At 41.2% G+C, this 21,833-nt stretch overlaps 1 protein-coding gene across 2 annotated transcripts; it reads left to right on the plus strand.

Annotated features, from left to right (window-relative positions):
* Positions 1-10,592: 10,592 nt before the first annotated feature.
* On the plus strand, positions 10,593-21,535 carry RPE65 (retinoid isomerohydrolase RPE65). 2 transcript variants are annotated; one of them, XM_051999458.1, is made up of 12 exons: positions 10,595-10,733; positions 11,372-11,479; positions 11,578-11,719; positions 12,934-13,081; positions 14,049-14,130; positions 14,364-14,496; positions 14,578-14,717; positions 16,035-16,164; positions 18,630-18,744; positions 19,785-19,879; positions 19,965-20,076; positions 21,138-21,535. In XM_051999458.1, exons 2-12 carry the CDS (start codon positions 11,403-11,405, stop codon positions 21,287-21,289), a joined length of 1,326 nt encoding a protein of 441 aa, XP_051855418.1. In that variant the 5' UTR covers positions 10,595-10,733; positions 11,372-11,402; the 3' UTR covers positions 21,290-21,535. The 2 variants fall into 2 exon arrangements, with proteins under 2 accessions (XP_051855417.1, XP_051855418.1); XM_051999457.1 differs by having other exon boundaries at positions 10,593-10,733; positions 14,364-14,717.
* The last annotated feature ends 298 nt before the right edge of the window (positions 21,536-21,833 follow it).

Genomic DNA, 21,833 nt, shown 5'->3' on the forward strand with positions numbered 1-21,833 from the left:
TCCTCCTATCTCCATTTAAATAAGCAGAATCCACCAACATTTAAGTACCTATTTGTCTTTTACTAGTGTCACAGGCACAATGATACAACATGTGTAAAGAAAGAATAGTTTCAACGTGATCATTGCCTTGGGAACTATTTTGCCCAATTATATATCAGTAAAACTGACACTGTACATGAAATAGGTGAATATATACAAATTGCCCAGATGAACAGAAGAGAAAATACAATAATACTTAATTATCTTAGAAAACATTGAACAAGTCATCAATGAGGTCCTTAAGGAAAAAAAAAAAAAACTACTAAAATCATTGTGCTTGCTGAAAGTCTGATGGAAAAAGAATCTAAAAATCATAATTATCAGATTCAAGAAGGAATTTGATAATAAAGGAAAACTGAGTTAAAATCAAAGGATAAAATAAAAGTTGAAATAATCCTCAATTCCCTCCTGAAAGAGATTCCACAATGAAAACTCCCAGTAATATTATAACCAAATTCCAAAGCTCCCCCTAAAAAAAATGCCTCAAGAAACCAGAAAGAATTCAAATATAATGGAGCCAAAATGGGGATGACACAAGATTTAGCAATTTCCATGTTAAATGAGTAGAGTGCTTAGAATATATTCCAGAAGGCAAAGGAGCTAGGATTATACATAATAATCACCTACCTAGCAAAGGTAAATCCTTAAAAAAAATCACCCTTTTTAGATTATACCATGGTATACTTAGAGAATCCTAAAGAATTAACTAAAAAACTAGTTGAAATATTAACAAAGTTTCAGGACATAAAATAAACCCACATAAATCATCAGCATTTCTGTATATTAAAAAAAAAAGAACAGAAAAAAAAAAAAGAAGTTGAAAGAGAAATTCCATTTAAAATAACTTCAGGGGCAGCTAGGTGGCACAGTGGGTAGAGCACCAGCCCTGAAGTCAGGAGGATCCGAGTTCAAATCTAATCTCAGACACTTAACATTTTTAGTTATGTAGCCCTGGGCAAGTCACTTAACTCTGACTCCAATTGTCTCAGGAAAAAAAAAAAAAAAAAGAATGTGAAGTCTTTGACAGCATGACAGCAGTAATTAGCTGTGTGACCCTGGGCAAGTTACTTAACCCCAATTGTCTCAGTAAAATATAAATAAATAAATGAAAATAACTTCAGATAATATAAAATATTTTTGTAACTACCTGTCAAGACAAATCCAGAGACTAAATGAATATAATTAAAGAACACATTTTATACAACTATCTAAATGGAGAAGTATTAATTGCTCATGGGTAGGCCAAGTCAATAAGATTAAAATGATAATATGATCTAAATTAATTTAATTATTTTATTCCATGGCAACTAAATGGCCAAATTTTTTTTTCACAGAACTAGAAAAGACACAATTCATCAAGAAAAAAAAAAGTTTATGTTATTAAGAAAATCAGTGAAGAAAAATGTGAAGAAAGGTCATCTAGGTGTACCAGCTCTCAAACTATATTAAAAGGGGTAATCATCAAAACAATCTGGTACTGGCTAAGACAGTGATGAATCAGCAGAATAGAAGGTACACAATATACAATAATAAATAACCATAGTATTCTAGTGTTTGATAAAAACCATAGATCCAAGTCAGGGATAAGAAATCATCTGACAAAAAAAAAAAAAATGTTTGGAAAACTGAATAGCAATTTGGCAGAATTGGAACCGACCAATATTTATACTATATACCAAGATAAATCAAAATAGTTGCATGATTTAGACATAAAGGGTGACATTATAAGCAAATTAGAAGATTATGGAATGTTTTACTTGTCAGAATATAAGAAAACAATATGAGCAAATAAGAGATAGGAAAATTAGAGATAAATTGTACAATTTTGATTACATGAAGTTAAATTTTTGCACAAACAAAATCAATGCAGCAAAAGTTGAAAGAAAATCAGGAACCTGAAGAAATTTCTTTATTTCTGTGATAAAGGTCTTATTTTTCAAATACATAAAAAATTAATTTAAAAAAAAGCCACTCCTTGACTGGTGAATGTCAAAAGTAAGATTTTCAGGGGGAAAAAAATCTTTCAATAATCATGTTTTTAAAAATGCTCTAAATCACTGGTATTAAAATGTATATTAAAACAACTCTGAGGCACAAATCCACACTTATAAGAATGGCTAAGATGACATAAAAGAAAAAGGACAAGTATTGGAAGGGATGTAGGACAGTAGACACACTAATGTACTGTTAGCAGAATTATGCATCAGTTGTCTAGAGAAGCTTTTTGTAACAAAGGCCTATAAAAACGTGCACCAATCCGGCAGTACTACTACTGGATCTATGAACCGGGAAAATCAAAGAAAAAGGAAATGGACCTATATGCACAAAAATGTGGCAAAGAATTAGAAACTAAAAAGATAATCACTGAGAAACAGCTGAAGAAGTTGCATTGTATGATTGTTATAGAATACTATTTTTCTATAAGAAATGATGAAGGAGATAGCTTCAGAGAAAACTAGGAAAACTTCTACTAGTCTTTCATTATCATTTCAACATAGGATCCTCAAAAGAGAGATTTCAAGCAGTACCAACAGAAGGCAAATGTGAAAATGGATTCTGTGCAGGAGGGGACAGGGACAGACTTGACTCAAGAAATACCTGAGATATGATCCTACTGTGCAGGGTGCCAGTCCCTATATGCCATTGCTACTCTTCCCTGCTCACACCATGGGGAGAACCCAGGAGGTGGGGGTGGCTGCTGGTACCAGTGAAATCACTGTGATTCCACGTCCTACCCCCACCTTCCAGTCTCTTTGTCATCCTCTCCCCGGGAAAGATTGAGGTCTCTGGAATAAGGTCAAAGATCTCTGCCATGGGAACGGCAGAACTTAAGAGCTCGAGGGCATTAGGAGGCCTTGAGGAGTGAAAGCAGCCTCTGTTCACCCTCTCCCCTATGACTGGTTGATGGGTTTTCTCCAAAGCTCTAACTCTTTTCAGAAGGACTTAACAGCCATATAAATAGCCTGCCTGAACCCTGGCATCTTCATTGTGCCCCTGCTACCACCCCACTCTGTCCAACCATCTGGAGAACATGTCTAGCAGGTAAGTAGCTGCAAGAGGTTTTATTTTCACCTCTCCAGTGGAATCTGGGAGCATCATTGTGTTGAGGGAGGGCAGCAGCTGACTTTGTTGTTCAGGAGTTTTCCAGTTCTGTAAAGTAGATCAGATTTGGGGTTTCTGTTCTGAAAGTGCAAGGATTTCTGTCTGTCTTAGAATAAGCAAAATACAAAGAAACCCCTTTCCACCAGTCAAGGGATGTACCCCAGGGTCAGGTGAGGAGGCTGATGGGGGCAAGGAATGAGAGTGGAATGTCAGCCAGGCTTTTCCATTAAGAACAAATTCCTGAATCTTATAGCTAGAAGGACCTTGAATGAGATTACTATCGATGCCATCTTTATGGCATCCACAATATAGATGGTGAGAATGAGGATGGTTACAGTAAAAAAAAAAAAAAATCATTGGCTCTCGAATCAGAGATCAGAGGACCAAGATTCAAATGTGACCTTGGATGCTGTGGGACTTTGGCCAAATCTTTTAGTCTCTAGAGCTATTCTGAGCCTTCTCTTGTCTAAAAGAAAAGGTGTACTAGGCAACCTCTGAAGCTACTCCGACTGCTAGGTCTGTGACCCTTATAAGAAAAGATGACATTTCTATAAGGCTTTGAGATGGACAGACATTAGTTGATTTAATTCTTGCAAGAATGCAAAGTAGATAGGAGATAAATAGTTACAAAAATAGATGGGCAGCTAGGGGTGCCAGAGTTCCCAGAGCATTGGATAGGAATCAAGAAGACTCCTATCCCTGAATTCAAATCTGGCCTCAGACACTTCTTACCTGTGTGACCCGAGGCAAGTCACTTATTTGCCTCAGTTTCTTCATCTGCAAAATGTTCTGGAAGAGGAAATGATAAACTATTCTGTGTTCCCTGCCATGAAAACCTAAAATAAGGTCATGAAGAATTGGACACAACAAAATGATGGAACAACTATACATATATATGTATGTGTATATATACATATGTAGCATATGTATATACACACACACACACAAATACCTGTACATGTTTGTATATCTACAATGCCATAGATGTGTGTGTACATATACACACATGTGTGTATGTACAAATATAAATAAACATACCTATGTACATCTACAAAGTTACATGGCAAAGTAGGAGAATTCTGGGTCTAGAGTCAGGAAGACCTGAATTCAAATCTTGCTTCCAACACTTACTAGCTTTGTGACTCTAAGCAACTCCCTAAATCTCTGGGTGCCTCATTTTCTTCACCTGTATAATGGGTATAATAATAGCATTTACCTCCAGGGTTGTTGCAAGGATCACTATATGCTTAAAATCTTTGTGCAAACTTTGAATCAATCTATAAATGTCAGCTTTCCATTATGATGATTCCATAATGGAACTGTCACTTTATGGAAGGGAATATGAGATTTCAAGAGGCTGGTGACAGAGATGGTAAGTGCAGGATAAAGTGGCCCTTCCTCCTGCTTACTGCTCATTTCTGGGAGAGCCCTGGGGAGGGGGAAGCAAATCAGGGACCCAGAGAATGAGCATTGAAATTGGAGAAAAGAGCCATGATCTCAAGCCCCACTTGTATCCAAACTAGCTCAGCAAGTTTTGGTCAAACCACTTGACTTTTGGGATTCTACCATCATCAATCTTGAACTGAAAGGGACCTGGGAGGTTGTCCAGACAGGGCCAGAGCACAAGCCCAAACACCCTGGAATTAGCCGATTTAAATGCAATTGGAAAATATTAACAAAATAAATTTACAAAACTACATAGATATTGTTAGCTTAGATTAACATAGATATTGTTAACGTATGAATTTCCAAGTCGGGATGCAGCTGCCGGGTCTGTTTCTGTTTGAGTCTGACACCACACTGATCTGGCCCTCCCTGTCACTAAAGCTGAAGCCACGGGCAGGCAAATGACTTGGCCATGTAGATGTAGTGCTCAGAAGACAATTTATTTGGATCTAGGTGCTCTGACTCATTCCACTAAATGAGCCCTAAAATACCAGGGGCAGATAATCCAAGCAAAGCTTTCTATGCTGAGATTCCCCAACTCTCAAGGTTCCCAGAGGTGATTTCAGAGGTTTGTGAACTAGATGGGGGGGGGGGAAGATCGTTCTCTTCATCAGCCTCTGATTGACACAGAGCTTTTCCTTTAATTATTTAAAAACATGGTTGTGAGATCCCAAGGTCTTCCACGTCTGATTGCCTAAGAGGGGACTATCATCTAGACAGAACAGGAAACTGAGTCCCAAAGAAGTGATGTCAGTGAATTGATATGATCACAGTCACATGGAAGGATTTCTAAGATTTTTTTTTCATTAACACCAACGGAGTATTTGTCTTTCCAAGGAGTTAATGGATGGATCAGTGACTCACTCACCTAAACAGTGATGATTCTCCTCCCTCCAGGGGCTGTCGGCTCCTCAGCCTGACTTTGTGCTAAAGGGTCGGCTCCCCAACTCCTCCCCACCTCCCATCATTGCCTTTTTTCTCTGGGTTTTCTTTGGGAAGCAACATTGATTTATTCCTGATTCTTGACCCATTTCAGAATTGAGCACCCAGCTGCAGGCTACAGGAAGCTTTTTGAAACTGTGGAAGAGCTGTCTTCACCACTCCCAGCTCATGTCCGAGGTGGGTCCCCCCATTCTCCCTTCCCCTATTGACTGGAATCTTTCTCAAATACCAGGACATACAAAAAGGAATAAAGAAACTTGAGCATTTTAGGAAGGGCACCTTGTGTCTCCTCTGGGCTCCTCTTAGTGTAGAAGATGAAGAGACCACAAGCCACTGAAGTGATATCAAAGAGACAATTAATGGGATTAATGGAGAGTCTCTGGGGAAACATCTTCAATTTAGAGGCAGGGCTAACAGGGCCTCAGATTTAAGGGAATTTAGAGATCATCCAAAACAACCTTACCTTTTCACAAAAGATTAAACTGAGGCTAAGGAAGTAAGAAGTTGTGCCCAAGGACACGTGATAGTGAAATGGATAAATACAGATTTTTGTCATCATTAATTAAGCCCCATATCCATCCAAAGCCGGTGCACATCAGGTGGTGAATAGAATTTCAAATTCAGTTGGTGGACTCTGGATGAGATGGGAAATGGGGCAGCTGTGGCAGCCAGCAGGAGGTCCTGGCAGATAGGCCCTAGTTAGAATCCAGCCTCATGTACTTACTACCTGAGTGGTTCTGTGCCTCAGCTTCCTGATGAGTAAAGGAGGCTGATCAGTATGGCATGTCTGCTATGTAACTGATAAGAAAATCAAATGAAGTAATCTATGGAAAACATTGCCAAAATATCAGCTGCTATTATCATCTTTGTTATTGTCTCACTTCTGACTATATATATTTGTGACATAAGTCAAGGCCATTTGTCTTCCATGGACTTGATTATTTTTATAAATGTAATAGAAAAATTGGAATAAAAATTTCCAATGCACAAATGAATCTGGAAAATAAGTTGGATTTTTAGTCAAAGGATCCAAGTTCAAATCCTGGCTTCTGTGTGGCCTCAGACAAACCCCATAACCTCCCTGGGCCTCTACATTCTCATCTGGAAAAGAAGATGGTGGGGTGGACAGGAAAACTCCTTCCATCTCTCCATCTGGAGTCTGTCTGTACAACTCTGGGACCTTTGCCCAGCTCCATTTCCAGGGCTATGGTGGAGATCGACTGAATCAATATCTATGGGAACACTTTGTAAAAAGCAGGGAGCTCTGCAAATATCCCAGTAGGGCTGGATCACCAGAGGACTCCCCTTCACCTTCATGGCCAAGAGGACCCCCAGGTAAAGCATTATTTTCATGGGAAACTAGACCCCACTTCTTTCCACCCCACACAGTTATTTAACTAGAACCAAAGGAAATAATTCATGTTTTCATATTCAAATTTGAGAGAATTACATGAACTTTACCCTAAACCAAAGGATATCACCAACAATGGCTGCCATTGAGAAAACCAGAGATGCCTGAGTTCAAATATCACTTCAGCCTGCAGTTTATTAACTTTTGTCACCCTGGCAAGTCATTTCTTTTTTTTTAACATTTAATTTTTTTAAAATAATACTTAGTTACATGAATTGATGCTAAGTGATAATTCGATAATGTAGTGTGTTGGATTTGGATCCTTTCAACAATGAGGTGATTCAGGCCAATTTCAACAGATTTGTGATAGAAAGAGTCATCTATGTCCAGAGAGAAAATTATGGAGACTAAATGTGTATCAAAGAATAGTATTCTCAGGTTTTTTGTTGTTGTTCTTGTTGTTTGCTTGATGTTTTGTTTTTTCCCTTCCTCATTTTTCTCTTTTGATTTCATTTTTCTTGCACAACATAAAATATATATATATATATATATGAAATTTGTTTAGAAGAATTACACAGATTCAACCTATATTAGATTGCTTGCTGTCCAGGATGGGAAAGGGTGGAGAGAAAAAGAATGCTTGAATGTTGAAAACTATCTTAGCATGTATTTGGAAAAATAAAATACTATTAAAAATAATATTTAGTATTTCCCCAATTATATGTTAAAACAATTTTTAATATTTTAGGGTTTTTTCAGTTTTGAATTCCAAATTTTATCTATCCCTTTCTTCACCCCTCCCTAAGATGGTGAGCAATCTGATTTAGGTTACACATGTATAATCCTATAAAACATTTTCATATTAATAATTTTGTAAGACTCAAGATAAGTAACATGGAAGGAAGGAAGGAAGAGAGGAAGGAAGGAAAGAAGAAAGAAAGGAAATGAAAAAATAGTACACTTCAGTCTGTATTTAGTCAATATCAGTTCTTTCTCTGGAGGCAGATAGCTTGTTTCATCATGAATCCTTTAGAATTCATGTTGCCAAGAATAGTCGTCATTCAAACAGTTCTCCATGAAACAAAATTGTCGTTACTTGTACAGTGCTCTCCTGGTTCTGCTCACTTCATTTTGTATTAGTTCATATAAGCTTTACCAGGTTTTTCTAAAATCAGTCTTGTAATTTCTTATAGCACAATAATATATCATCGTAATCATATATTGCAACTTGCTCAGTTATTCCTTAATTAATGGGCATCCCTTCAAATTCCATTTCTTAACTACCACAGAAAGAGCCACTATAAATATTTTTGTACAATTGGTCCTTCCTTCCACAACCCTGGCCTTATTTATTTATCTCTTTGGATACATATCTAACAGTGGCATTAGTGGATCAAAGGGCATGCACAGCTCCAAATTGCTCCCCATTATAATTAGATCAGTTCACTACTCTATCAACAATATATTCACGTCCCAGTTTTTCGAAATCATCTCCAACATTTACCATTTTCCTTTTTTTGTCACATTAACCAATCTGATAGATGTGAAGTGGTACCTCAGAGTTGTTTTAATTTACATTTCTCTAATCAATAGTGATTTGGAGCACTTTTTCACATGACTATAGATCATTTTGGTTTCTTTGTCTGAAAATTGCCTTTATATCTTTTGACCATTCATCAATTGGAGAACATCAGTTATTCATGTAAATTTGATTCGGTTCTCTATATATTGGAGAAGTGAGGCCTTCATCAGAGATATTCACAGTTTTCTGCTTCCCTTATAATTTTGTCGTATTGGTTTTCTTTATGGAAAACCCTTTTTATTTTATACAAAGTAATTTTTTTTACATTTCACTGAATGCTCTATATCTTGTTTGATCCCAAATTCTCCCTTATCCATTGAACTTACAGGTAAAGTATTCCATCTCTCAGTTTGTTTATGTGTAAATCATGTACGCATTTTGACCTTATCTTGGTATATGGTATTATTTGTTGGTCTGTACCCAGTTTCTTCCATACTGTTTTCCAATTTTCCCAGCACTTTTTGTAAAATAATGAGTTCTTGTCCCTACAGTTTGACTCTTTAGATTTTCACATACTAGATTACTATGGTCATTTGCTATAATGTATTATGTGCTTGATCTAATCCACACTTTATTTTTTAGCCAGTAACAGATTATTTTGATAATTACCACTTTAGAAAACTGTTTGAGATATGCTATGGCCAGACCACTTTTCTTCCCATATTTTTCATTGGTTCCCTAGATATTCTTGACCTTTTGTTCTTCAGCTAATTTTGTTATTTTCTCTAGATCTATAAAATAATTTTGGGTAGTTTGATTGATATGGCATTGAATAAATACATCAATTTAGGGACAATCATTTTTTATTTTATCTCCTTGGACTACCTATGAGCAATTTAGATTTTTCTAGGTGTTTAGATCTGGCTTTATTCATGTGGGGGAAAAAAAACATTTTTTAGCTGTGTTCATATAGTTCCTGGGTTTGTCTTGGCACTTAGACTCTGGGCAAGTCATTTCATCTGAATCTCAATTTCCTCAGCTGCCCACTGGGACAGAACACCTTCTAGGAAAGGGCAGAAGTAGACTTGGGTCTGTGTCTCAACAAAGAAATATTAGTGAGAAAATGAGTGCTATTAATGCAGGCCAGCAGCTCCTCTGAAGAAGAAAACCTTCAAGACTTTTCCTGAGTCCCACAGGTGATTATGTGTCTAAGGCAGGACAGGAATCCAGATCTACCCCTCTCTGCCTCTTTAAAAATGAGAACCTGGTGGAGGTTGTCATTGATGGTGTAGTCACTTCCCCAATGTCTTGGGATGTCTTAGGGCTGAAACGAGATAAGGCACCTAAAGGGGTCTGCAAGCTTTGAAGTAGTGGAAAAAAAAACTGGATTTGAATCCCACCTCTGACGTTTGCTACCTTGGACAAACCAAATGAAGTTCCCTAGATATCACTTTCCTTATCTGTTAAAAGAGGGGATCGGACCAGACAGCCCTCCAGGCTCCTATCCAACTTATCTCTACAAGCTCCTGGAAAGCACAGATGACATCTGTGTTCCCCTGTGAAGTATCACCATGTTAGCCACCTCGACCTCCTTATCAATCCCTGTACCTGTCCTCCATTTGTCTTCTTGTGCAGAGATTTAAGGCAAGTCAGGCCCTATGTGAGCAGTGCTAATTGAGTGATTGCCATCTCGAAACACTGAGGGAGCACTTCCTGTGGGCTTTGAGGTATCCACAGCCTGACTGGGCTAATCCAATGCCTTTTACTTCACTGTATTACCTTAACAAAACACATCCATTGACCCTTCCTCATCACAACTAAGCTGACCTCAGAAGTCTTTCAGGACCTCATGCCTCTATTCCACATCTGCCACCAAGCCAGCCAAAGACAAAAAAGCAGTCTAAGCCCACTTCTCTGGATTTGTGACTCTTCCATGGAGGCAGTCCATCTTCCCTTTCTGTCTCACCCAGGCACCAGCATCCTAGTTCAAATGTTCAACAAGTCACTCTGTCCATCATTAATTACTGAACTTTTATTAAGTACTGACTCTGTGCTGGGCACTGAGAAAGCTCTGGGGATTCAAGAAAGTCAAAGTTCATATTCTGGTCTAACATGGGTGTCCCCAGCTGGGATTTGAGCTGGGACTCAGCAGGATTTGCTCTTGTGCCCCTTGTTCGTAGGCAGAATTCCGCCATGGCTCACTGGCAGCCTCCTTCGATGTGGGCCTGGCCTGTTTGAAGTTGGAAGTGAGCCGTTTTATCATCTGTTTGACGGGCAAGCCCTTCTCCATAAGTTTGACTTTAAGGAAGGCCGGGTCACGTATCATAGAAGGTAAGTGAGGAAGGGAAGATCACAGGCAGCTGGGGGACTCAATAAGGAAGCCCTGAATTCAAATCCAGCCTCAGACACTTACTTTACCTCTGCCTATTAATAGAGGAATAATAATAGTGCCTACCTCATGCAGTGCTCATAAGGATCAAATGAGATACAATCATACATAGTGAGTGTTATAGACATTTATTCTCTCCCTCTCTCCTCATAGAATTGGAACTTGGAGGTAACTTTAGAGGGCATCGCATCCAACTCCACATTTTAGGAACAGGGAAACTGAGGCAGAAGAAAGATTTGAACCCAGGTCCTTTGCCTACAAAAGTTAATCCCCGTTCCGTTCTATTAGGCTAGAAGGCAGGAATCTCAGTCTGAGATTGACTGTTTTCCAGTCGATGTCTCACTGTGGGTGGTCCCCTGGCCTCCCCTGACAAGGAAGCCCTCCTTGCCTTTTTACACAAAGATCATCAAGGAGCGCTTCCTCGGAGGCAGGTGACGCCGTCCAGGTGCAGCTTGGGGCCTTGTGTCTGATGCTGCTCCTGCGCTCCCTCCTTTTCCGACTCCGAGTGGGGACGCGCTAGCCTTCCCCTCTCCCCACCCCTCCGGCACTTCAGGCGCTGCGCCTCTTGCTCTCTTGCCAGGTTCATCCGCACGGACGCCTACGTGAGAGCCATGACGGAGAAAAGGATCGTCCTGACGGAGTTCGGCACCTGCGCCTTCCCGGATCCGTGCAAAAACATCTTCTCCAGGTGGCTGGGCGGGCCGGCGGCTTCTCTACGCCCGCTTAGCTCGGCTGCTCTCCGTCTCTGGGAGAGCCGCCGGCCTCACCCTCCGCTTGCTTCCTCAGGTTCTTTTCTTACTTTCGAGGCGTGGAGGTCACCGACAATGCCCTGGTGAACGTCTACCCCGTGGGGGAAGATTATTACGCCTGCACCGAGACCAACTTCATCACCAAGATCAACCCGGACACTCTGGAGACCATCAAGCAGGTAGAGCTGTGTGCGCTCCGTGCAGCTCCCTCCCGTATCTGCTCCCAGATAGAGGTTCCACTGCCTGGATAACGCCTGGGGCGGAAATTCCCTCTCTCAGGCACTTTGGCAACTTATATGCATTTAGAGTTAAGGAGCTGTCCACGGTACCCAGGGGGGGGCGCACAGGTAGAATTTGAATTCAGACCAAAGAGCTGTCCAAGGTACCAAAGTGCAGAGGCAGAATCTGAATTCAGACCAAGGAGCTGTCAAGGCCCCAAGGTGCAGAGGCAGAATCTGAATTCAGACCAAAGAGCTATCCGAGGTCCCAAGATGCAGAGGCAGAATTTGAATTCAGACCAAAGAGCTGTCCGAGGTCCCAAGGTGCAGAGGCAGAATTTGAATTCAGACCTTCCCAACTCGAATATCAAACCTCTGTGTACTATGCAACAATGCTTTGGGGGGAGGGGGGGGAATTGCTAGTTCAATAGCGAATGTGCAGATCCATTAAAAATGACTTCACAAAAGGAAAGATGTAGTTCTTTACAGGATCCTAAAAGTACAAAACCCACAGGCTTTCTTGTAAATAAGATGGAATTAGGGAATGGCACCAGGTCATGCAAGCTTCCTAGTTCTACATGAACATTTTGACCTTATTGTGGTACGTGTGTAATGTGTCAGTCTAAACCTAATGTCTGCCCAACTGCCTTCCAGTTTTTCAAAAAGCTTCGTTTCCTAGGGAATTCTTTCCCAAGATTTTTTGTCTTTTCAAATTTCTCTTAATTGTATGTTGCTGGATCCAGTTGTTTCTGATTCTTACTTATCTAGGAACAAAAGAAAACAAGATCATAAATTTAGACAAAGAGAGGCCCAGAAAGGCCATATAGTACAGTATCCTCATTTTCCAGATAAGAAAACTGAAGAGAATCTAGTGACTGGCTTAACATTGCTTGGTAATATGTATTAGGGAGAATTTGAACTTGGATCCCCCAACTCTTAACCATAACTCTCTCTCCACCATATCATGGACTGACTTTTATATCAAATAGTACTGACAATTACTGCTTTATAATATAATATGAAGTCTAGATGGCTTGTTCCCCTTCCATTATATTTTGGTTTTCTTTCTGTTATTCCCCTTGAAGTTCTAGATCTTTTGTTCCTACAGATCAATTCTTCTATTATCTTGTTAGATTCTGCGGAGTAGAATTTAACTGGTATTTGCTGTCCTGTAGGTTGACCTTTGCAACTACGTCTCAGTCAATGGTGCATCGGCTCATCCCCACATCGAAAATGATGGAACTGTTTATAATATTGGCAACTGCTTTGGAAAGAACTTTTCTCTTGCTTACAACATTGTCAGGATTCCTCCCCTACAAGCAGGTACACTCACAGGCTGGACCCTTCCTTAAACAAACTTCCCCAAGTGTGAGAAATGCATCAGGGCTATGGGATGATGGATCCAGTTTGTCCTGGGTCTGATTTCCCTAAAATCACTTTTCAGAATCACAAGTCTCCTTTGATTCCTTAAAGAGCTCAATGGTTTCACTGGAAATGTGTCTGTTGAATTGAAGTTTCAATTCAATTCAATCCTAATTTAATAAGGATTAACTAAATGTATTAGGCACTGGGACTACAAAGTAAAAAACAAAACAAGCTCCTCAAGGAGCTTACATTCTACTGCACATAAGGAAGCAAATCCAAAATAATTTCAGAATAGGAAAGTTCTAATCGCTGCTAAAGATCAGGAGGCACCTGCTAGGAATGCTATGAGGAATGCTATTTTTCAACTGAGGATCACAAAGACTTCCTGTACAAGGAGGATCATCAGTGTAGGTAGAAGAGTGGGAAACTGAGGCTGGTTTGGCTGGACTAAAGAGTGCATGGAGAGAAGTCACATGAATAAGACTGAAAAGATTAGGGGAATTTGGGAAAGGAGGAATTTAAATCCCTGATTAACCAGGAAGCTCTTGAGAACTTTTGAATGGGGTGGAGGGAAGGGAGGAAATCAGGTCAGATCCATATTTTAGGGAAGCCAGCTTGGTAATTATGTGAGAGACAGGCTGGAGAAGGAAGAGATTAAAGCAGAGAAACCCATTGCAGATGATTGTCAAATTTCCTATGGAGATGAGTGGGGCTTTAAGTTGGTCTGATGAGAGAGGAAAAAAAAAAAAAAACAAATGTGAGGAACAATGAGATTAAATGTCCTAGCAAACAAATGGGTTTGATCCAGGACAGGCTCTGCAAAGCACAAGCTGAAAATGTACTTTTCTTGCACACAAGGTTTTAAATTCTCAGACTCCTTCACAAGAAATTTTTCATCAGCCTTGTGAAAATGATTTTATTTTAGACAAAGAAGACCCAATAAACAAGTGTGAGGTGGTCGTCCAATTTCCCTGTAGCGATCGGCTGAAACCATCTTACGTCCACAGGTAAATCAAGAGCCCTTCTCAATATTCAAGAGGAAAAAAAGGGAACACTTTTAGCATCTTCCCTGCCTTTGAGCAAACTTGAACATAGTATTTCCAGGTAGTCAGATACATGTAGGCGCAGATGACTATGTTAGTAAGCCCTTCCTCTGCAAGTAAACCTCATGAGTGTGTTTATTTCTATGCTTGGCCAGCAACCTTCCTGCCTCACATGCTCACATTGTGTTTCTCCACAGCTTTGGGCTGACTCCAAATTACATCGTTTTTGTAGAAACACCCGTCAAAATTAACTTGCTCAAGTTCCTTTCCTCCTGGACCCTATGGGGAGCCAACTACATGGATTGCTTTGAGTCCAATGAAACCATGGGGGTGAGCACCATCCTCGCTAAGCCAAGTACTCTGGGAGAGTTGTCCCAAGGGCACCTTCTAACTCTTTTCCCATTTTCCAAGGTGTGGCTTCATGTAGCTGAAAAAAAACAAGGCAAGTACCTCAACAACAAATACAGAACATCCTCTTTTAACCTCTTCCATCACATTAACACATATGAAGAGGGCAACTTCCTGATTGTGGATCTCTGCTGCTGGAAAGGGTAAGAACAGAAAAGCACTACAGGGATTGTCATCATGTTTGGGTCCCCTGGCTTTCCAAGGTAGCCTTTTGTGGGCATCTGTCTCACTCAGAAACAAGGGATCATCCTTCCAGGCTAAAACCTACCCATCGGCTCCAGGCACTTTCTCTCCATCTACAATCTCTGAATCTATTGTAATGTCTGTCTTGCTAACTATATTTCAATGTGATTTCTTTCTTTATTTTATGTATTTAGGAACATGATTCTGAGAAGGGCTCGCTAGCCTTCTCCAAACTTTTACCAAAGGGATCCAGAACACAAAATAGGTTAAGAACATTTGATGTTGTTCAATCCTCTCATTTCACAGATGAGATTTCACCAAGTCCAAGTTGATTGTCTTAGGAATACCATAAAATCAATTAGCCATCTTGTCCACCACTCTCATTTTACAGATGAGGGAACTGAGCTCCAATAACCATATATTCACCAACCAGTAATATCTTCTGAAGCATAAGTAATTTGATCAGGGAGAAAGAACGGTTTACCTAGAGTCATCCCTCCAAGAAATGGTGTCTATAAGCTTATATACGTATATAAGCTTAAGAGTCTTGAGTTAGCTGGTGGAATAGTAGATAGTGCTGGCCACTGGATTTCAAATCCTGCCTTACATACTAATGGTCTCGGTGATGGATGGCCAGTCACTTAGCTGTTCTCAGCCTCAGTTTCCTCTTCTGTTAAAAGGGGGTAATAACACATAGTGTAGAGAATTGTTGCAAAGATTATGTATAGAACTTTTCAGGCCCTCCAATGCCTAAGATAATTGGCTCTTATAATTACTAAAATGGTTCACTGTTTTCTTCCACAACTGTTCATTTTGGCGCATGGCATAGAGGTAGAGTTCAGACCTGGTAGGGGATGGCATACCTATCATACAAAAAGAAATCTGGCTAAACCTGAAGATGTTAGTCTTTAGGGGGCCGGCCAAATAGCAGCTCATGCAGACTAGAGATTGGAGGAAATGGGAAGTGGGTGGTTCAAGGAGGAATCATTCACAAGGCCATCCACATGGTCAGCTCCATGTGGCAGAATGTGGGTCCTCCTGCCGCATCTTAAAGATTGCCTCAGGCATTATCTGTCATTTCTTCAAAGATGGGCAGGATATGTGTCCCAAGAAGACTTGAGCTCTTCTTGTGCCCTCAGATCTGCTTCTGTAAAAAGGGATAAAACCAACACCTGCTTCCCAGGCTGGACAAGTTATACAAAGCACTTGTGGAAGCATACAGCACTGTTCACATGTTTGTTGTTACTCTGCTCATGTTGGAATTCTTCCCTCAACAGATTTGAATTCGTTTATAATTACTTGTATTTAGCCAATTTACGAGAGAACTGGGAGGAGGTCAAAAGAAACGCCATAAAGGCTCCTCAACCTGAAGTTCGGAGATATATCCTTCCTGTGGTTATTAACAAGGTAATTTCACCAAAGTAGCTCCAGGTATGTTGGGTGACCCCTGACATGGCAGTCTGGCTTTCCTTCCTCATAGAGTGTATATACACTCACCATGGAAACTCTGAACCTCAAACAGAGTTTGAACATTGTGTCCAAACAGACACAATGGAAGGATCCTTGGGGCCTTGGAATCCAACCCTGTCCCCAAGGCTCAGGATCTTTGACACCTTGGGCAAGTCATTGGACTTAAAACTTATTTCCTAAGTCCTCTGCCTTGGGGGATCTTATTCCCAGCTTTGCTTTTGTTTGATCATGCGTGAGAATGACTTCCTCCATGGTCACCAGTGGGTTCCTGTCTATTTCAATAGAACTCTTATTCATTTTTTTTCCTGATATTCTATTCAGTACTAAAGAGGTCCCGTCCATTCCTGGTCCCTTTATAAGAAAGCATTCATGAGGGCAAAGGCTGAGGCTGCCAAGGTGTCTGCAAACCCCTGGTGTCCATCAGGCCATATTCCTCGGCTGTATTTTCCAACATGTTGTAATAGGTCATCTCCATCACTTGCCTTTGCACTGTATAGTAGTCACAGATTATCAAAATATGTTTTAGTTTAACTTGGAAATCACTCATCCAGGAAAGCACAAAATCAGCAACATTGAATTGGGAACAAGGGAGAGGACTAGGATTACTTTTCCTTTTAGGTTCAATTTCCTCAGTGTCTCTCTCTCCATGAATCTGGAGTGCATAAAAATAAACTTTTAGAAAGTGTTTGAAACTGAATTTCCTCAGCATCTCTGTCTCTGATGCAACCTGATCCCAAATATAGAAGGGAAGGTGATTTCCTGAAGTTTCCAATGGCCCTACCAATCTAGATGTAGACCTATGGTCAAATACTCCAGGAAAAGAAAACTTAGAGAATGAGCCATTTGATAAAAGATACTATGGAACAAAGGTGACAGCCTTACAAATCTGCCCGCAAAATATACCTCCAGGGAATTCTAGGGTTTTTTACTGTGTAGACCACTCATATATACAAAATGTTTATCAGACACTTAATAGATTACAAAATAATTTACAAATGTAATGTCAATTGAGCTTCAGAACCACCCTCTGAGGTAGGAATTTTGCATCTTCTCTTCACCCATTTTTTCCATGAACAAGAGGACAGTGCAGTGACTGCTGGTGGTACAGAGTATTAAGCGCTGGACCTGGATTCAGAGGGAGTCTTCAGATCCTGCCTGAGACACTCATTGGCTGTGTCACCCTGGCCGAGTTACAGAATGCTCTGAGACTCAGTTTCCTCATTTATAAAGTGAGGGGGTTGAACTTGGCTGTTAAAGTCCCTGCTAGCTTTAAATCTTTCTTTTTTGATCATATGATATGCCCTGGTCATTCAATTAAGAAATGTCAGAGACAAGATAGGATTTAAAACCTCAGTGCTTTTCTTTGATTCCCTTTTTTCTTTTTCTCTGTCTCCATTTCTCCACACACAGAAACATATACATACAGATCCATTTATGCATGTATATGTTATGTACTTGTATATGTACCTATATGTATATACATGCATATATTTATTTAAATTTGTATATATGTACATATGTACCTATATTTATATACATGCATATATTTATTTACATTTGTATATATGTATGTATCTATCTGTATGTATGTATGTGTATATGTACAATACAAATACATATCAAAATTATAATTCTCTCAACTATAGTTTGAATATAGTACCTAAGAAAATTCCTGTGTAAACTACTGTTATAAGATTTTTCTCTCTTAAATTCTACACTTTGGGGAGCTTAAGGGAACTCTTGGGACAGCTAAATGGCTAAATGCTTAGCATCAGCCTTAGATAAGGAAGACCTCAGTTTGAAACCGGCCTCAGACACTTAGTGACTGTGTGATTCTAGGCAAGTCTCTTTCCCTCTGTCTGCCTCAGTTTCCTGATCTGCAAATGGGGATAATGATAGCACCTCCCTCACAGGATTGTTGTGAGAATCAAATGAGCTAATGTTTGTAAAATGCAATGTAAACCTTAAGGTGTTTAGAGAAATTCAAGATCGTATTTTGAGGTCACTTAGTCCAGCCCCACCATCTTTTCTTTTCATGCTTATTACTCCAGAGTTGTTTTCACTACCAAGCCTAAGGCAGCCTCAAAGATTGCTACGCTTGAGCATCCCTGAGTTCGAATCTTGTCTCAGATATTCTCCAGTTGACCATGGACAGCTCACTAATAACTCAGAGCTTCAATTTCCTCATGAATAAACTGGGGATAATAACATAAATACTCCATTCTACCTCCCATAGTTGTTGTGAGTGCAATACTTACTTAGGAATGAATTTTATCATCCTAGCTTGGTCATATCTGTATCAGGCCACAACGGCAGGGAGGAGAAAAAGAAGTCAAGCCTTGGAACCAGCCGCCATTTTGCTTCTTTCTCTTCTCACAGTGGCTTTTGTTACTTTTTCCTAGGCCGACACAGGCAAGAATCTGGTGAGTTTGCCCAACACCACAGCAGCTGCTATTCTCCGTAGTGATGGGACCATCTGGCTGGAGCCCGAGGTCCTCTTCTCTGGGTCCCGCCAAGGTGAGGAGATTAGCCATGCAGGGGACATGGGAGCTCCATCCCCACCAACATTAAATTCTACAAGAACTTACTCTGTGCCCAGAACTGGGGATGCAAAGACAGCAGAGACCTTTCTGGTCCTCAGACAGCTTTTGGTCTCCTGTGACGTTTCCAGCTCATTGCTGTCTCATTTTAATCGAGTCTTGGTCATTTGCTAACTATTGGATTTGGCTAAGCTGTGTCATGACTTTACTTCCTCAGTTTTACCTGTACAATTGTACATAGTCAACAGCATACTCAAACTCCTTTTGAAGAGAGGCACCTTGTAAATGAGAGTACTCTCTGATGGTTCTAGACAGCTGGTCTACAAATGAAAATAATATCAGGCTCAGCTTTACATAGGGAACAAGGTGTAGGCCCACAGTTTGAATCAGAGTTTTTTGACCCAATCTGGGCTCCTTCCATAAGATCTCTCCTATCTTTTGCCATTACTTCTCTGAAAAAAGTTCTAGATCTAGAAGCCGATGGCCGGAGCCCATTGAGCCTGCAGATAATGCTAGATCATTTCATCCTGATACACTTCACTTCCCATCTGCAAAATGAGGGCATTGAAGTCTGCATCCTCACTCTCGGTGTAGGGGAATGATTGTAGAATATGTGGTTCTTTCTTGGACATGTTCTCTCCCCAAAGTCTAAGTCATTGGAGTGTTCTCAGTCCTCTTTATTTAAATATGACTGTTTACTGGAGAAAACAAATAAATTAGACCCTCCTGGGAAAAGATGGGGAAACCACAATTCTAAATTTGAGAATTCTCATCAGCTTTACACTTTTATTATGAAGTCCAGTTTCTGCCCAGAATTCAACTTTGTTAGCATATCTGAGGCCATTTCTGTGTCCCACCCCCTCATGCTTTCTAGCAGCACCCATTAGAGCAGAACCTCCTGGAACGCAGACTGGCTGACCTTTGCATCCCTGCAGTATGACTCAGTGCCCGAGACATTATGAGTGATTTAAGAAATGCTTTTTTCATTTTTTCTCTCATTTGTGTGCTTTTTTGCAGCTTTTGAGTTTCCCCAAATCAATTATCACAAGTACAGTGGGAAACCCTATACATATGCCTATGGACTGGGACTGAACCACTTTGTTCCAGACAGGGTAATGGCTGGCACCAATTTGGGGGAAGCGGGTCTTGTATTCAAGTGTTCACTGGACTATTTTTTTATGTTCTCTGCTTACACAGCTTTGTAAGCTGAATGTCAAGAGCAAAGAAACATGGGTGTGGCAGGAGCCAGACTCCTATCCGTCCGAGCCCATTTTCGTGTCACATCCAGATGCCCGTGAAGAAGATGATGGTAATGAAGACCAGAAATGGCCCTGGAGAGGGGGGCTTCCTTGGGGTCTCACTCAGGTCTAAGACACCAGACATTTTTCCCTTTCCTGATCAGAATCATTCTTTGCCATACCTGGCACAAGGATGGTCCAGTTGGAGGAAGGACATTGAGAGTGAGCAGAGGAGGCAACTGGGATTGGGGGGCCTTGGAGCCCCCCTCCTCCCCCCAGAAGCATGTGTAGAGATAAAGCCAGGGGGAATACCATGGCTCAAGGCTGATGGTGTGTGAATGCCCCCAAAGGCAAGGATAGCACCCAGGATGTGCTACTATAGACAGCAAGAAGAGAGTGGAGGGAGTGAGGGAGTACAGGTGATAGCATGCTAGGTCACTGGGGAAGCCACTGCCCTTCTCAGTGTTTCCATTAGAGATCCTCAGTGACAGTCCCTCCCTGCCAGGATTGGTGTGAGTTCTGAGCAGGTAACATCCAGGAAGTGCTGAGAGATGAAGTGACTTGCCCAGGATCACATAGGTAAAAAGTACCAGGGGCTGGATTTGAACTCGGTCTTCCTGCCTCCAAGTCTGCCTGCCCCTTGGGATTTCATGAGTATAGGCACCTCCCAGATAAGGAAACTCCCTTCTCACTGTTGCTCCTGTGCAATCAGTACCTTCTCTGTGCCTTACAATGGCAGACCATCACCCAGAGCACTAACAGTTGTTGTTTGTCCGTTGTTCCCGAAGAGGACCCTGACATCAGGGAGGTGGTACTATGACATGCAAGAGAATTGGATTTGAGGAAGGGAGGGCTGGGCAAGGTCACCAGCCTCAGTTTCCCCTCCTTCCCTCTGGATCCAGGAGCCAGATATTAGCATGAATGATCAGCCTGGGGGTGGGGGGCTGGTGGGAGGGCAAGACCTTTTTCTACCCTGGTGGAGGTGCCTGTCCAAGGCCACAGGGTCACCAAAAGGCACCTGCAAGACCGAACCAGGTCTTTCTGCAGCTCCCCTCAATGTAGACAGACAGTGATCATGATGTGTAAGCTCAGCTCTAACCAGGTCTCCCTGCTGTTGGCCTCTGATTGGCAGGAGTGGTTCTGAGTGTGGTGGTGAGCCCCGGGGTGGGGCAGAAGCCCGCTTACCTCCTGGTCCTCAACGCTAAGGACATGAGTGAAGTCGCCCGGGCCGAAGTGGAAATCAACATCCCGGTCACCTTCCATGGGCTGTTTAAAAAGTCTTGATTCCAGGTCACCTTTCCCCACCATCAAGACCCCCAGTGACCTGGTCCTGTGGTCTCCCTTGTCTTTACCACAAGCTCCTAGAATGCCCAAAGCTTTCCAGACAATGCTGGGGGTATCATATGGTGCTGGGCACATTACTGCCCTCAAAAAGACCACCCGTGGAGATCCCTCCCCAAACGCCCCCTTGAACAGACTCGATTGGACACATTTAGATGGACATCATTAAAATGATTCCAGATACAAAAATGTGCTTTCAGCAGATCTGTGTTTTCTCTAAGTGGCACTGAGATCCACATTCAGGGGTCATTGATTCATGTGTGGTTCTAATGATGAGTCCCAGATCCCTGCTGAGGGGAGTGTGATGCAGTCAAGAGAGCTTAGGGTTCTGAAGTCAAAAAACTCCCTCTCACGGTTTCAGGTTCTTCCTTTGTAAAGTCGGAGATTGAACTCCACAATCCTTAAGCTTCCTTCCTGTTCCCAACCTACAATCTCCTGATTGGATGTCCTTGGCCTGCCTGGGGCAGGTGATTTTCCCTCTTTTTTC

This window comes from Antechinus flavipes, chromosome 4, assembly GCF_016432865.1.
Source record: "Antechinus flavipes isolate AdamAnt ecotype Samford, QLD, Australia chromosome 4, AdamAnt_v2, whole genome shotgun sequence".
NCBI classification, from domain to species: Eukaryota; Metazoa; Chordata; class Mammalia; order Dasyuromorphia; family Dasyuridae; genus Antechinus; species Antechinus flavipes.